The sequence below is a fragment of the Oenanthe melanoleuca genome, chromosome 2 (genome assembly GCF_029582105.1).
Source record: "Oenanthe melanoleuca isolate GR-GAL-2019-014 chromosome 2, OMel1.0, whole genome shotgun sequence".
Classification (NCBI taxonomy): Eukaryota; Metazoa; Chordata; class Aves; order Passeriformes; family Muscicapidae; genus Oenanthe; species Oenanthe melanoleuca.
The window spans coordinates 106,891,911-106,909,281 of NC_079335.1; the positions used below are offsets into that span (position 1 = coordinate 106,891,911).

General features: G+C 38.0%; 1 protein-coding gene across 2 annotated transcripts in view; it reads right to left on the reverse strand.

Moving 5' to 3' along the window:
* Positions 1-11,397, reverse strand: part of ATP2C1 (ATPase secretory pathway Ca2+ transporting 1) — a 63,633-nt gene extending 52,236 nt beyond the window's left edge. The window contains exon 1 of one of the 2 annotated variants that reach the window (XM_056483044.1): positions 10,864-11,235. In XM_056483044.1, the coding sequence (XP_056339019.1) occupies positions 10,864-10,971 (108 nt within the window). In that variant the 5' untranslated portion in view covers positions 10,972-11,235. Of the gene's footprint in view, positions 1-10,863 lie in introns of both variants that reach the window. The other variant, XM_056483045.1, reaches the window with a different exon arrangement.
* Positions 11,398-17,371: the final 5,974 nt, after the last annotated feature.

A 17,371-nucleotide genomic window follows, 5' to 3' on the forward strand; every position in this document is an offset into this window, starting at 1 on the left:
ACACTTAAGCATATTATGGTAGGCTGTGAAATTTTATTCAGACTCAGAGCCAAAAAATGCTATAAAGTGAAAGCATGTGGCAGCTTTTCAGGTTGGGAAGAATTCGTTGCAAACTTTTGTTTTACAGGAGAGCCCATATACTTTTTATTTTTTAGTATTACTACAACTTTCATATAAATAGAGTCAGATATACAGATATATCCCTTACGTCTTAATAAGAGTGGTCTGAGGTCACATTTTTAAAGCTGGTAAAGGTTATTGATAAAAGCAATTAATGTAGCCTGCTTCTATTGCAACTATGTGCTCTGTTGTAAGGACCCCTAGCTTTGAGATAGTCCCAACTGGTGAATTGAAAGACTAAGTCTGTATTCAGATGCTTTCTTAGTATAAAAACTGCGTACACAGGTTATGTAACATTTAGAAACTTAGTAAAGTACACTTAGAAAAAATACCCAAATATAACAATGTTGTTCTGACCTCATTCCCTATCAAACTACACAAGCTTGTGCTAGGACAAAGTGGAGGTGGGAGCAAGTGCCTGGGAGTGTTTCCACACCACTGCTAATGAATATCAAACTTCAGCACAAGGGCATTAAAAAACAAGCACACATTTCACAGAAGGCTCCTGTCTGCCTTGAGAATAGGTGCTAAAATATTACCAAGCAACATCACCATCTTTAGTAGCCTGACTCTAAATAATAGATCACTTACCCAGTTCATGCATCACCAAAGGTTGGATACAGCCCCAGCTGAAAATGACAGGAGTGGATATGGGACGGACAAACCCCACAGCTATATCATATAAATTGGGAGAGTATATTCTAGCAGCCTGTTGCAATGGGAAGGCCAAAAAAGGCCCTGAGGTGCCCCTCAGTCTCCCAGTAATGTAACAGATAATGTCAGCTGCATTCTGTGCATTTGCAACAAGCCAAGAAACACCAGAGGAGAATTTAATTTAAAAAGAGTTGAAACTCGTATCACAGACCCTCCTCCCCACCATCTGGCTAGTGGGGACATTCAGTACAATTCAGCATGACAACTGCCTATTCATAAGGAAAGAAGAAAAAACATTTCTCATTCAGGAAAAAAAATTAGGCAGCTCCCATTCCATCTTTGAGGGCCTCCAGCCTAATCCAGATCTGTTGAGGAGTTCTGAGGATACAAATCTATAAAAATAGAATACAGAAACTGGTAGTGATAAATCAGTGAAAATCTTGTTTCCTATTTGAAGTTCAGCTTAAAGTAAATTTTAACCCTGAATATATACTATTTAAAACTTGACCAGAATATTTTGATATCTAATGAGAGGCATGGTTTTTATCCTGCTTTTTTCATATATTATATAATAAATTTAAGGTCAGAAGATTATCGCAGGTTGTATTAAGATACTGTCATGTTATCTATCACATCATATCAAATATATTGTGCATTTTATATTTATATGATTCCTATTATATCTGTGGTTTACTTAATCATAAATCTGCTTATCATTAGTTTATCTGTTATTATGTTATACCAAATAATAAATCTATCCAACCATATATCTATGACTTATGTAGTATGCAGAAATAAAAAGATACCAAGATGTAAATGTTTCTGATTCATCAGTCATTCACCTGTAGAAAATCATCCATCCAGGGAAAAAACAAAACAGTCATTGGAAGCCTCTGACACTGTAGTAATAACAGGGATTAATCAGAAATCACTTACGTGTGTATGCATCAAGAACCAAAATCTTGGTTTTGCTTCTCTTGGAGTTGCAAAACAGGACTCCTGGAGCATTTTCTTCATTACATACAGATTTCAGTCAGCCAGGTGCTTTTAAGAATTCATCTTTCATGTCTCCCACAATTTTCACTCCAAATTGTTTTCCCTTTTTTAACACTTGACCTCTGGTTGTTTACAGCCTCACATCTTTAACGTTTATGTCCAGTGATGCTAGATGTTTTTCACTTCCAGGGACAGATTATAAAGGATGTAGAACAAACTAACCTTGGTATTGCAATTTTTCCTGTTTAGAGAGTCTGTTTTATCTGAAACCATAGCCTCACTGCAATATCTAAAGGGAGAGAGCTAGGTTTGAATAAATTAAGCTATGCATCAATTCAGCTGTTACATCCTACAAAGTGTAATCAAGATACAGCTCCTAGGGTCAAAGCATAAAGAACTGTAGCAGAGAAACTGATAGTTGGTGAGGAAAGATAAAGTCCATTTTCAGACTTGCCAAAACCTCTAAAACAGCATTTCCTTTTGCAGTTTGTAACAAAAGGAATACCACCATTTCTTCCACCAAGCCCTAGACCACCTAAAGAAGTGCATTCATGCTGAAGAAAAAGCAAGTCCCTTCAATTTTGCAATTCTGCACAAAATGGCTTCTGATCCCAATGGGAACTTCTTAGCAGATATTTTCTGATGAGTTTCAGATTAATTGCAGGTATGCAAGCTTCACAAGCACTTCTCTTTAAACAGAACTCTTTTCTCTTATTTTATGATATATATATGTATATTTAAATTATTTTGATGTAGCCTAGTCATTGGTGGACAGTAATTCCAAACAACATTTTAAAATAGCTGTGGCATGGCATCCTGTTCTTCCATGTGAAATTAGCCCTGCCCAAACACAGAACCTTTTGCAGCACTGTAACTGAAGGAGCAGCTACCTGAAATTTGGTCAGGTTTAAAAGTTTCCAGCAGCACTGCCAGCACTTCTGAGTCCTATACATAGGATGGTTGCAAATATTTTTTTATTTTAGCCCTCTGTGCAAATGCTTTGTGTTGCTATGAAAGATGACCACTATCATTAAGATTGCTTTTTCTAATTCAGGTTCCCTGCTTTGTCTTCAGGGCTGGGCATAGGCTGTAGCTGCCTGGAACAAACTTCCTGTGGATGCAAAGCGAACACCATAAAGAGGTTTGACATGGCATGAATGCCAGAGGAAGGTTACAACCCAAAGCCTGATGCCTAAAACACTGTTCTGTTTAAGCTTTTGTAGTTCCTGGGCTTTAATATCGTATTGTTTGATATTGCAAGCTGGTTTATGGAATGGTGCCATTATATAAAAGAAGTTTTCCTATGCTGAAAAAGCCTTCTAATCCCTTTAGTTGAATAGAAAATCTGGAAGGCATGAACCTCAAAACTTGAATAGAAAGGCCAAATGAAATTTCTCTGAAAAGAAATCAGAATTTGAAAGGGTAATTCATTTTTGTAATGGTTGCAATTGAGAATCCTGAAATTTCTAACACCCAAAAGCATTTTCACCTAGCCTTTTTTAATGCCTCTGAGCAGTTTCTGCTCTGATTATTTTAAAAATATGCTTAAAAAGTAGTGCTGCTATATTTCTGTCTAATTTCCTGGGGAGAAATGTAAATAAATAAATGTGTTGCTGACTGCACATGAGCACAGTACCTCTTAACTGTAGCACATGGTTGGTACATTTGATGGTGTAAGAAACTAATTTGACAGGGCACAGCTGAGGAAATTCAGTTAAGAAAACAGGAATCAAGCATCTGTTTTGTTTGACTGTCTCAGAACTTTAAATGCTCCCTAAGCTTTGTTGCTTTGTTGGTTTCCTTGTCTCCCCATGACATTAGAAATGCTAACATGAAGGCTCCAAAAATTAAATCTAATCCATTTGTATCTGTCAGGCATCTGACATATTCTTATATGAAAAGGAGAGAAAACCATGGGATAAGATAGGGTTTTTTTTTCAGTTGCAAATAATTTGTTTCATTTGTAATCAAATAAAGCTTCAATAATTGAATATATCTTAGTTTTCAAATATTTTATCTTGTTTTTCAGTCCTTGACATACTTGTGTTTACAAGCACTGTTCTACCAGTTATTTAAATAAAGCTGTAAGGGTTGAGCTTAAGGATTAAAGAGGGAATAAGCTTTCTACTGCACAGCCTATTCTGTTCAGGTTTTTCATTTGAGATTTGAGAAGTGGCAGTCAGCGTGCCCCACTCCCCTCCCTTCCCAAGCAACAGCTGTGAGCAGCAAACATTCAGTCTTGATACTGGCCTACACGAAGAACTGTCAAAACACAGGATGGCTTGGGTTGCAGGGGACCTTAAACATCATCTAGTTCCATCCTCCCTGCCATGGGTTAGGACACATTTCACTAAACCACGCTGCTCAGAGCCCCATCCAACCTGGCCATATCTGATTGATGTGATATCTGTGTCACAAAAAATGCCTAAATGAAAAACAGTATTTCAGGAAGTGTACTACAAACCTATTTAAAATGTCAGTGGTGTAAGATTTCTTCAGAAATCTCAAATTTAGACTTGACCCTTTAGATTAACACTTTTTCAACATATTAAAATAAGAATTTGAATAAACCATAAGGCAAGAGCTGCCACAGTCCATCAGCAGCTAGATAAGTTCTACGATTTCTGTTTGGAAAACAGCTCCTTTTTGCTTTTGTGAAAAAAGCAAAAGCTCAATGCCTTATGATTAAGGTCCTTGCTTAGTGGTTTCTTCAAGTGGTTTGTATCAGTTGCTGGTTTCTTGTGGCAACACCAAAACCTGCTCATCTTAAAATGTGTCTATATAGATTGACATAGCATATGCTTGGAAAATTGTCTGCTCATGTCTGACACAAAGCAATGAAGACCTAGCCTATGACTGAAATATAAGATGGTGATTCAACAAAGATGTTTATCTGTAGAGGCAAAACATTCAAGCTTTGATGCCACTGATCATAATTCAAGCAGAAAATCTGCTTTGGGTAAAAAACAAAGAATCTACAAAATCTTGGAAAACTTCATACAGTTCTGACAGGAATTTCTATGTGACTACAGGAGAAAGTCTAGCACAAAGCCAAATCGGGCCAAATGGGGATTTGTCCTGATGCACTCTCTCAAATATTGATCTGAGTGAGCTTAGGAGAAGGTAATGTGACAAAGAAGATACCTGAGCTACCCATCTCTATCAGAAGATTTAGAGTTTTCCAAAAGAATTTGTGAACTGAAAGGAACAGTTAGATCATAGTAATTGTTTTGACACAATGGATTTAAGTATAAAATATTAAACAACATAAAATCCATCAGCCCCAGAGAATATTCTGGAGATACCACATCCTGGGGATGCACAACATTCAGAGCTTTTTGTGCTTCAGAACACAAATAAGAGAAATGAGGAAAAATGTTTCATTAGAAAAATTAGTCAAGCTTCTGTTTAACCACAAAAATCAGAGTGCCTTAGTCATTCAAAGCAAGCAGCATTTTTAAAGGGTCATCTTAAATTTAGCATATACATTAGTTTTTACATACCAAGAGGTAAGAATACCACTGTTATTAAACAAAATTAACTAGATACGATAAAGCCCTTACAATGAACTTTCCATTAATAGCTATACTGATTTCTTAGCTACCCTAGTAGTGAAGTACTATGTCATTTGTAATACTCATGTATTTTATAGAGAACTTACACTGTAAAACTGAGGCACCTACACCAAATGCATCTTCAGATATAGGAATCTTTAGAAAAGCAAAACAAAGCCAGAGTGCCACTCTCTTTTCTTACTTTTTTTTTTTTTTTTTACAAGCTAGCAGTAGTACTTGAACTATCACAGCCATAATAAAAGCATTATCACTGTTACAACACTAACAACCACAGATCCCTTCTCTCCAGAGAGACACATCTCTCCACACTAAGAGACAGCATCACTTCCAGCTAGAGTGGAATGCTAGAGTGGAATCACTTCCACCTGTGTGGAATGGGAGGTATTGTTCATCTTAGAGCAGAGATCAAGTGCCAGCTATTTCAGCAAAAGCTGCCAGATCTTTTACTGGATTAAATCATGTCCTGTTCTTTAGCTGCATCCTCAGTATCTCTTCTCCAGGCTAACTAGATGTCTGAAGTTTTTCCCACTCAGAAGAGCTGATTCTTGCAAAAGTCATGAAATGTGTATTTTTAAATGCTTGTAGTCCTGTATTTCAGGAACTGTGTGTCAAATATATGTCAGATTCAATTACATTAATGTTGCTTGGCATACAAGAATTTCATTTGCACATGAAGTTGTAGAGTGCCAGTTTGATTCAGCTAATGTAGATTTTAAAGCTGTAAGAAATTATTTCTTTATTTCAGTCTGACTGTATATGTAACACACAACTTCCACCTCTAAACTGTGCACAAGGACTGTAATGTCTATTTCATCTGTATAAAGTCTTTTATAAGCATTTCTAACCATAAATTCAGAGTATGGGCTGACAGCAGATAAATTATTCCAGATATTAAATACAGATTGAAAGGTGGTATTTTGTAACCTATTTGCATGCAGTCTGTAAGCTTTTTTCTCCTTGATTAAAGACCCATCCATTGTAAGCATATCTTTCTCAAAGATAGTGTTAAATCCTCAGTTACTTTGAGATAAGACCTTGACTTGAACAGGTTTGCCGTTTTTGAGGAAAACTAAAGATAAGGCAAAAGAACAATGCACTAAACAAGCAAGCATCTGATAAGTTGCTAGAAGGACATCCTCACAAGAGAATCTGTACTCTGTTCCTACTCAGACCTTTGAAGGACCTACAAATCCTGCCCATCACAGTTAGAACAGAGATTTGAAGGAAAGACAGCTTATTGCCATTCAGCATAGACACTATTATCCAACTCTATTCTCAATTCAGTCATTGCTTTCTAAATTAATTTGATTGGTAAACTTGAGGAAGGCAAATATGTTTTAATGGCAATAGGTCCCTCATGAATAAGGGAATGTCCTGCCAAGTCTCCAGCAGTCTGGTGTCCTCTGGTTGACTGACTTGTAAACTGATTGAGCTGCAGCAATCAACGACTACCAGGGATAGGTAGTGGATGTTCTCAGGTGTGCTCTCCAGGGCAGGCTTTGGGAATTATTCTTTTGAATACTTGAGAGGTGCAAACACTGATGGAAGCTTTTCCAGTACACTAAGTACTGCTGATTATTCTCCCCTGCGTGATCTCTCTGATGTAATGCTGCTCTTAAAGGCAGTTTTAATAGGATGCCTCCCCTCTTACCAACCAGCCTCATTTTCATTAAGTGTGTGGGTGTTTCACGTCTTTGAGACTCTCTATCCATGAGTTAGTTCTTCAGGTACTGGAGGAAAGGGGCAGATACAGCTCACTTCCTTCAGAAAAGTGGCTAAAAAGGGTTCTGCCAAAGCAGCTGTGTTAATTGTTAAAGAAACATACTCTCAATGGCAAGCACAATGTACAAACCACGCCATGCTGCCTCAGATCTGAGCTCCCAAAGCTCATTTGGTGGGTTCCCTAAAGGACAAAGCCCCATCTGTTAATTCTCCTGTATAGAACCTCATTGATGGTATCACTCTTATGCAGGAACTAATAGCTAGAGAAATTATTTTAGCATTCATCTTATGACTGGTGTGTAGCTGAGAAATAATTCTAAAGAAGCTTTGGCTGGACATGATGTAAGAAATGTCTGTTTACTCCTGGGATTCAGGAGGAAAGATGGTGGTTCCTCAGCACAAAATGATGGTTCTTCCATTTCCTTTAGCATTGGTCACACACCCTTTGGAAACTGATTGTGAATGAAAAAAGCATCCTGTAGTTCTTCCAGGAAAAGATTTTATCTGGGTCTAGCTGGAATTTTCAACAGGAAGTCTAAGCTTTATGGCCATGTTTTGGAAAGAGGTAACCTTACAATACTCTTGAAAAGTAATTTCCTCAAATTTTAATGAGATATACTCTAACTAGCAACAAAGGCAAAAGAAAATAATATCTTGCCTTGCCAAATGAATTGAAAAATGACTTCAAGGAAGGGAGATAATCCTGCCAGCATAAATACTATTAAACAAGCCACATACATGCCTTCTATTGTTTTTTATCTAAGCAGAGAGACCGCTTAAATGTGTTGAAATAATAGGCCCTTTATGTTTGACAAGAAAATAAGTGGCATGTTTCATTTCCTTACTCAGACTGAATTAATATTAAAAACCTCATACCTTCAAAAAATTTTATCATAATAATTTTAATGGAAACATTCAATGTATAGAATTAGATAAGAATTGATCTTAAAAAAATACATATTCTCCTAAGAAAGAGCTATAGAGGTCTAGATAAAAGCCTCATTTAACCAGAATTATCTCCTAAACTATGCTGTTAAAATGTCATTTACTCTCAAACAAATTCTACCATGTAGCCACAAAACACAGTTTCATACCATTTCTGTAAGGCTGTTAAAAAGCTTTCAGATTTCTTTGCTTTAAAACAGTCAAGTTTGAATTAAAAATCAGAGAAAAATCTCAAAGACTATAAATAATTCCATTATTGGATCATACACATACTCCCTGAAGTCCATGCTCCTGGGCCTCATGTGTTCAGTAAGGAATGATTCCAGAAGGTGATCCAAGAAAATAAACATTTAATACACTGCCAGTATTGAAATAGTCTTCTTGAACCATTTTGTATACCTGAAGCAAGGATGTTTATCCTTCTTAGTATAAGTCTGGATGTTCTTATCTATACACATGTCCTTCTTATAATCTGTTTATATCATGGACTTCATGAAAATCCATGGTAATTTCCAGACTCTATCATTTCTAAACAATACACATTTATTTCCCAGCTCTAGTTTTTACTGAGATATTTGATGTCTAATGCTTTTACTGATGATCAGTTTCTAAGCAACTGGTAAACAGGATTTTTTAGTTGTCAGTTTCCAGAGGAAATTGCAACTCATTAAAGTGAGCATGCAAAGCTAACCTCAGATTGTAGCCATTACACTTATTTTAATGTTGTATTTCATTTAAAATGTTTGATCAGAGAACAAGTCTCCTAGGATGCATAAGTTTTCTGGAACATCACAGTGAACAGCAGTTCTTCAACAAGCCTCATTACATTCAGTGCACAATATCAAGCAATGTAAAGAGAATGAATAGTAGCACCACATTCAGTTCATTTTATATTGATAAAGCTTTGTGTCTCAGGACTAACATGCTAATAACCACATCAATGCTTGTTTTGATTAAGTGGATTTCTTCCAGCAGTGTAAGCAGCAATGCCAGAAATATATTGCACTAAGGATATTCACATCCTCATGCAAGTGGAATGATTAAATTTAGCATCAAGTTACAGGTTGCTCTCTAATTCAATCTCTGATTCTCTCATTCAATTCCACCAATGAATGTTTAAATCACAACTGTTCTGTGCATCCTCTGAAGTTCAGCTGTTGGGACAAATATTGAACTTTAAACTTTTTAGCCAACTAACCCTGCATTAATCCTTTCCTTGTGTTTTTTGTCTCTGTGACTGGACAAGCATTAGACAAAATATATCAGAACAGAACATGACAATAGCAGTTAGAATGTGCTAAGATCTCTGGAACTTTAATGCCCACTGAGATCAGTAAAGGGTGAATAGTGAGAAAACAATAAAAATCCTCAAAGAAAAAAGCATTTATCTACTGGTAACATTTATTAAAAGACATTCAGTCAGTATTAAGTGAACCATCCCAAGGACTTACCCTACTAAATAAAAGAATGTGATCCTCAGAAATAAAGAGCTTATTTTCAATACCATGCAGGGCAGCCTCCAGAGCAAAACTGCACTCTGTGTTTGTAGAGTCAAAGCAGCAAGTGTTACTATGTGGTATCAGCCCTGCCAACATCTGACAAACCCAAGGAGAATGAACACGATGTCTCTTTAAGCATGCAGTGCTTGAGCTGTTAGCCATTGTAAAAACATTAGGAGCAAGAAAGAAAATAATGAACATTACTGTACCAAAACAGGAAAAGCAGATTTCCCTCCCACCCACCCCCTGCCAGTTACAACCCTCGTACTTTTTTTTTCCAAAATATATCATGGCAAAGGAATGTGTCGTTCTTTGCCTGATGACCTCTGATTTGGAGAAGTATGCTATTCAGCATCGTTTAGCACACAGAGAGCAAAGAAGTTTAACTGTTTCAAAGGAATGCAGAATTTCAGCTCTTGTTATAGAGTTCTTCTGAATGCTCATCACACAGCTTAATATCCAGCACATATTGGATGAAAAGGAACAATAACTCATCAGAGACGGCCTCATTCCACACTCACCCCTTTCCCCCCGCCCATGCTAAACAGCGTCCATTTCCTCGTGAAACAGCAACAGCTTCAGATTACAATTCAGTTCTCCTAAGGATATTCATGTTGCATTTAAGTCAAGAAATCGTGATCTACCAAAGCATTTAAGAAATCAGGTTACAAGCCCTACTGCCAAGAATGCAACCTTTTATTTAACACATATTTACATGACAAAGGGCCCAAATACTGACCAGTGCCTACACCTGATCTCAGAAGAAAGAAAATCTCTTAGCAAACATGAAGCCCTTACAGAATAGAGAATAGCACAGCATGAAGCTTATGGCTAAGAGAGGAGTTAAAAGAGGGAATGCCTGGTTTATTTTATATACCTATATAGGAATTAATTTTATCAAATATACCCCCCCCACCTTCCCCTTAGCATAACAAGCAGATTCAAGACTGTCTTGAATATAAGGAAGTCCAACAATTTTTTTGCCCAGCTAGTATGGAGATGAGTGGTTCAAGATGAACTGGAATTACACTGAAAACAACTCTTGACAGCAGGAAATATGGACTTCTGTGATCTTCAAGAGACAGGTAATGACTATTTAAAGCTTTGTGGTCTCAGACTCCAATTGCTTTAAGTGTCCAGTAATTTCCTCAGAATCAAAAAATATTTGTTCTCAGAGCAAATTTTTTTCAAATTCACAGTGCTCCCATCAAATCCTACATAGAACCATTACTCACAGATACTGACATTTAGAAAACAGCGCAGCTAAACTAGTGATCCTCCCCTTTAAGATATAGCTAGGTCATTCCCAGAGTTACAATTGAAGTAGTTATTTTTTTAAAATTTGCTTTTACCTTTTCTTGAATCCTCTTGGCTTTCACTGATGATATAAGTTTCCAAATCACATGTATAGGACGCTTTATAAAACAGGAGAAGACAGACTTATGCAGCAGATTATCCATAATTTTGGCAATTTCTCTTACTGCTTCCCTGTCTGGAGTTCTGAATGCATGTTTTCTGCCTCTTTCCAAAGACTCGTAGTCCTCGACTGTTGCACAATCCTTTTCTGCAGAGCAACTGGTGAAAATCAAAACATCAAATGCAGAGCCTCCAACAAATGACTAGTGTTAAAGTGCCACAAGGGCAGCGTGAGCTGCAAGAACTGAGGGGCAGTTCTACCAAATGCAAATCATTTCCCTGGCAGCCTGCTCAAACAGCTCTACTTCTGGTAAGAACATTCTGCTGCAAAAAACAAATAACAGTAACTAGGTCCTGATTTTTCCTACCCCTCCTTATGCCTGATGCCTCTTAGAGCTTAAAGCTTGTTCAGCTGCAGTAAAGAGGTTAGAAAACTGCTGCTTCCAGCACATTCACCCCTCCTCCTCAAGCTGTATTTCGCCGACTGCACTGTCTGGTTTCACTTTTGTTTCACACACAATCCTGTTATGTGGATTTCAGTCAGATTAATGCTTTCTTTCATTCCCTGCTTTCTAAACTGGAACTGCAAGCACCAGTTACAGAGTATAACAGTGCAAGCTCAGATAAAGCTTAGCTTGCAACTGGGAGCTTTGCCTTGAATCTTACCTGCAATCTCATTTCCTTTCAAGTCATTGCATTTGTCTTTATGACCCCTTCTCTGCTTTGCACCTTTAATCAGCAGACAAGTGTTTGTCTGGCTTTTGTAGTGGATGCAAAAGCAGCAAAGCACATTCCTATCAATTATCATCCTAAATTCTTGAGTTTCAGAGTTATGGAAGTTTGGATGTCTCCCTCTGTCTTTTGTTATTGCTGACCTTTTATGCAGAGAAGTCACAGAGCTGGGTTCTTATTACAGTAAAGCAATTCAGCCCTCACTACAACTCCATAGTCAATGACTCCAAGTTGTTTAAGTCTTTCCTGAGGTATGTTTCTGTGCATAACAGATTATTCTAAGGTCACTCCCTACCCAGGCCATTACATCTTTCTCTTATTTAGACCTTGGTAAATACTACCCAATTTATCCTGAAGCTATTAAATACAGCTACTAAAGACTAACCAGCCAGAGAATACTATGTTCCTCCTGCACATCAACATTTGTGGGAGGCAAAAGAAATAATTTCTTTACTTTGTCAGCACTGTTTGTGCAAAGTGATGCATACGGTAGTGAAATAATATTGCTTTGCAGGACTCTTCTCCCACTCCTCCTTTCTAGGTCTCACAGCTACAAAAAAATCTTTCAATGGATTCAGGAAAGGATCCAAGACAGATTTACATGTTTGTTTTCAGTGTTAACTCATCCCACACTACTTGCACATATCCCTCCCTTCAGGTTTGATGCTTGACACAGGCAAATGTTCTGACATTTCATGCTTGGAAATGTGCCTTCAACAATTCCTTTTTGTGTTCCTAAGTGACTGCTTGGCTGCTTATACTTCAGCCCATCTGTTTGGATGGCACCAAGCCTACTTACAAGGTGATCTTCCTGTTTCACTTCCTATTGAGAGATGCCAGCCAATTTTGGGCTCTTGGCACAATACCTCTCCTGCCCTCACTTTGGTACAAAGCCCTGCTGAGTCAGAAGCACTGTTCCTGTGCTTTATAAAATTTGTTGGCACTTGTGTGACTTTGACCACCTGAGCAGCAGAGGAAGAAAACTGGAGTTGTCAGCACTGTAAATTGCCAAGTACACTCATTATTGTGAAGCCAGGGGGATGTTACGAAGATCAGTGACACATCCTAGCACGGGAATTTTAATTGCTCTGCAAAGCCAGGATTACCACAAACACAAGGACAAGGATAGCAAAAGCAAAAACACAAGCCACAGGCATAAAAGATCAGGCAGGGGAAAACACTGAGCTCCACTTTGCTTTAGTGGTTCCTTTAAAATGACATATACTAGGACATATTTGTTTTGTATAACCTCAGACTTATACCTAAAATCACAGTGTTATGTTTATGCCATTCCCTGCAAAATCATACTGGGCTGAAGATGCTTCTTTGTCAAGTTCTGAAGTGCATGACCAAGCTCTTCCAGAGGAATGGGAGCCATATCCTTGTTTCAGATTGGCCTAACAAGAGTGTTTCAGCAGGCACTTGCTTACCCCTTCTATGGTGCATATGGGTGCTTAGGGAGCACAGAGGGGGACAGCTACAGTAATCTAGATAGATGGAGCCTCAGAAGTGTAGGACATCACCTGGATGAGCTATACCTTGGCAAATATCAGAATTCTGCATTTCCTTGATTAGCAGCTAAAGTCTTTATTGAAACAGAGAGAAAGATTTCTTAACCAGGAAATATTTGCACTGTCAAGAGTAAGTCAGTGGGTACTTATCAAAAATATTCCTCCCTCCACCCTGTTTAAGAAAAGCAGTAACAAGCCAAGAAAAGCAAAGACAGGCTTTCAACAAACACTATCAGCTGTCAGAAAGTTTTAGTTCAAGGGTTTAATGGAAAAGCTTCATTTCTCTGGTGTAAAATAACGTGACAAAATTTCCAAACGTGTTCTGACATCTGAAAGAACTGTTTCTTGTTGTGCTCTCTGTTTTTACTAAAGAAATCCCCTCCATTCTCATGCCATGATATGTTTAAAAGAAAATGGAAGAAATTTAAACATTTTAACTATGCCTAGGAATTAATCACATTTATACTAAAATAATGATCTGTTATGTGCTCAGAAAACAACAAACAACAGAGACTAAACTTCTCAATTCTGGCAACTATTCAGTATCAACAAGAATAGCACTAACCTATTTGTTCAACTAATTCTTGTGGTATCAGTCAGGGTGAATTGAACACCTCCCACACAGCACTTAGACAACCCATGCCCTGTATTGTAAGCTTCTCTACTGACAGTAATAAAATATACCATTAACAGCCAAAATCCATAAGCAGCATCCAGATCCTGTGTAATAGCAGCAAATAATTCTCTTTTTGCTGAGTGAATAAAACCTTCACCAAAACAGAGATATGTATGCATCTGCATAGGTATATGTGTATAATTATATAGATGCAGGTACTGCTTGTATACAAAATATCCCCACCCTGAAAACACATTTAAGGAGCTGCTGAACAAACATAGACTTTGTCCTACTACTCAGTGCAAGCTGCTGGAAGCAGGACAGGCAGCAATGTGTAATTCTTGCTCATTGTGAGCTGTTCAATTGTCTTCTCTGACCACCTTGGTATCTCAGCCAGACACCTTTGCCTTCTAAAGCCTTTCACTGCAAAGTTCCTCTATCCCAAGGAAGCCACGACATTTGGGTCCTTGAAGCATATCCTATATGTATAAAGGGAGTATTACCTTTTGGCTTTCTGTGCTGTCAGAACAAGAACTTGCTTCTTCCCCTATCTCCCCCACCTCACTGTTTTGATAAATAGCAGTAACTCCAGCAGAGCTGTTAGTTCAAGATTTTCAACTAACCTAATTTTCAACTAATTTCTAATTTTTGATCAGGATTTATTTGTTCAATTCTACTTAAAACTTGATCCAGTTACTTTTTTTTTAAAATTTTGAATTTTGCAAACTCCATCTTTGATATGCATCACTAATTTAGATTTTATAGGATTTTAATGCTTCAATTTTAGTTCCACGTCCAGTCACAGTCTCCCGAGTCCAAAAAATGACACGGTTATACTGGAGCATGTTCAGAAAAGTGCCATTAAGATAACTAAGGGACTGGAATATCTATTATGGGAGGAGAAATTGAGAGAGCTGGGACTGTTTAGTCTGAAGAAGGGCAGACTCAGGGGGATCTTCTTAATATGCATAAATACTTGAGAGGCTGAAATGAAGGATGAGGAGCCTGACTTCTCAGCAGCCTTGTCCTGGAGGAAATGGGCAGAAACTGAAATGCAAAAAGCTCCATCCAAAGATAATTATTTGTTTATTAAACCAGTTATAATGATAAAGCATTGAAACCTGCTGCTAGAAAGGTTGTGTAGTCTTCAATTTTGGACAAGTTTAAAGCCTTGAAATCAGTCCTGAGCAGTCTGCCCTTTCTGACTTTGCTTTGAGCATGGTATTGTACTACATGATCTCCAAAGGGTCCCTTCCAACTTCAGCTATTCTGTAATCCTGTGCAATTATAAGCTATTACTATAAAAAAACCTCTCAGGGTATGCAAATGGCATCATTAATTCTGCGTAGAAATGCTTTTTAAAGAAAGGAGATACGGTTAAAGAAATGTCACTGATTCCCAAATATACAGATTTATTGCTGGTGCAGTGCCAAAAAATAATATTTCATTTTATTGCAAGAAAATATGCCTGAGTTTCCAGCATGCTTCTCAAATGTGATACAGCACTCTTGTGTAGAGGCACTCACACAGACATCAAACAATTACACATACTACAAGTCTGGTTGCCAATACTTTACTTGAAACTGTTGGACCAGATAACTGGTCTATAATTCCTCCTATATGCTGAAGTATTTTCAGACTTTTTTCTACCTCTCCCAAACATGCATGAAGCAGTTTGCTTCCCCCTTTTCTTCCTTAATTCCCAAGAATACAAAGTCATGAGGAGCAACTGGCTGCAATGGTACTTCGATCAAAACGGGTCTTCAATCTAGGTGATGTCACTCATAGAAAAGAGAGACCCCAGCTGTAAAATAAAGCTCAAAACCCAGCACCCATTTCTTAAAACCTCTTTCCTTGGATGTGCTCTTCACGTTCACCTGATTTACTGTCAGAACAAAATATCAAATGTTTGCAGGAATAGGAAGGAACAGTTTGATAAGATGGTAGAGTCTGAGGCTTCTACGCTTATGTCCTGCTGTGTTTTCCTTGACCAAAGCAGCTTCCTCCCATTGCATTGTGCCAAGTAAAAGAATGCATCAGGAGTCAATGGATCCTAAGTAGAGTGTGTGATCAGGTGTCTCATGGCTGAGAAGTGGCTGTCAGTGGAACACACTGTGCTCATGTGCCTCTCAGAGGTTGTGTACACAGATCTATCAGCCCAGCACTGCTTTAAGAAACTTAATTCCTTTAATATCCAACCTTGGGACTGCAATCAAAGAGTTAATTCCACAAGGATAACAGGCTGAAGCTTTACACCCGTATTGCTGCAGCAGAAACACAGAATAGATTTCCTTATAGCCACCGTCCTACAAACAACCTACCTTTTACTCTCTGCACAGCCAGTAAAGCTATTTGTCTTTTTAAAGCTCCATGGTATTGGGATTTGGGCACCATTTGTTACCCAGTCTCCTAGCTCTTTGTGTTAATGAGCTCTAATCAGCAGCCTTCCATTTTATAAAGTGTCACCCTCTAGTGCATTGTTTAAATTTATCTAAATTAAAATCACACCCTATTTAAAATTTGCCTCTTGCTCTAGAATCTCTTGATCAATCATTCTGTAGTTTCAGCCTAGCCTCTAGAAATTTGATCAGTGCCTGCTTCATTTTGTCTTCCAGATTGTTTAATAGAAACCTTAATTAGTGCTTTCATTAATTAGTACCAGACCGATACTGATTCAGAGATATTGTATTTGATAGCTCCCTCACCACTAGTGTTTCATTGTTAATTATCCTGACACTGTAGCCCAGGCAGTTCTGTATTCACGTTACAGGTTTATGAAGCCAATAAGAGGTTTTTTCCTACAGAATTCTTCCTGAAGGAGCTTCCCACACATAGCAACAAGAAGCCATGGTAGAGTTAGATAACAGAAATCCAGTGTGTTTTCACTTGTCAACTAAACACAAAATATATTGCAGAGTATTAACTTAGTCTGACCCAATAAGTTCAACTAATTATTCACACATGTCTCAAAGGAGCATAAAAACCTCTTCTTCAGTGCACTGATGAATTTGGGGTTAGTTTTAGGGTGCTTCACAGGGCAGTGGGGCTAGAAAAGCCAGGCAGAAGTTCACTGCATGTGAACCTGTCAGGCAGCTGAGCTTTTTCTCACCTCTAAGTCTCTCATCCAAGGTTTAACTGATTACATCACCACAGTTTCATCTGTCTATCCCAGTTAATCTTCCTATAGCAGTGTTATTATCCTCAAGTTTGTCTACAAACACTCAGAAGCAGGTAACAGCCCATCCAAAAACCTACTAAGGTCCTAGCCAGCAGAAAGTGCCTGAAGGGTGGAAGAAGGGGGCTGTTACTCATTAGTTTTCCTTTATTCAGACACACAACCCTTCCAGCTCCAAAGAGCATTCATCTGAACAATTTCCATATCTTACTCAGAAGAGCCCTAAGCAAAAGCACTTCCCCTGGAGGTTTGACTAAGGTGAAGAATACTTACAGTACAGTCCAGTTTCTAAACAAGTGTACTTATTTAAAGCATAATCAGAGACACACAAAATCAGATTACTGAGAAAACACTCTCCTATTCAAGTACAAGCTCTACAGAAATTGCATCCTAGACACCAAGGACTAGAT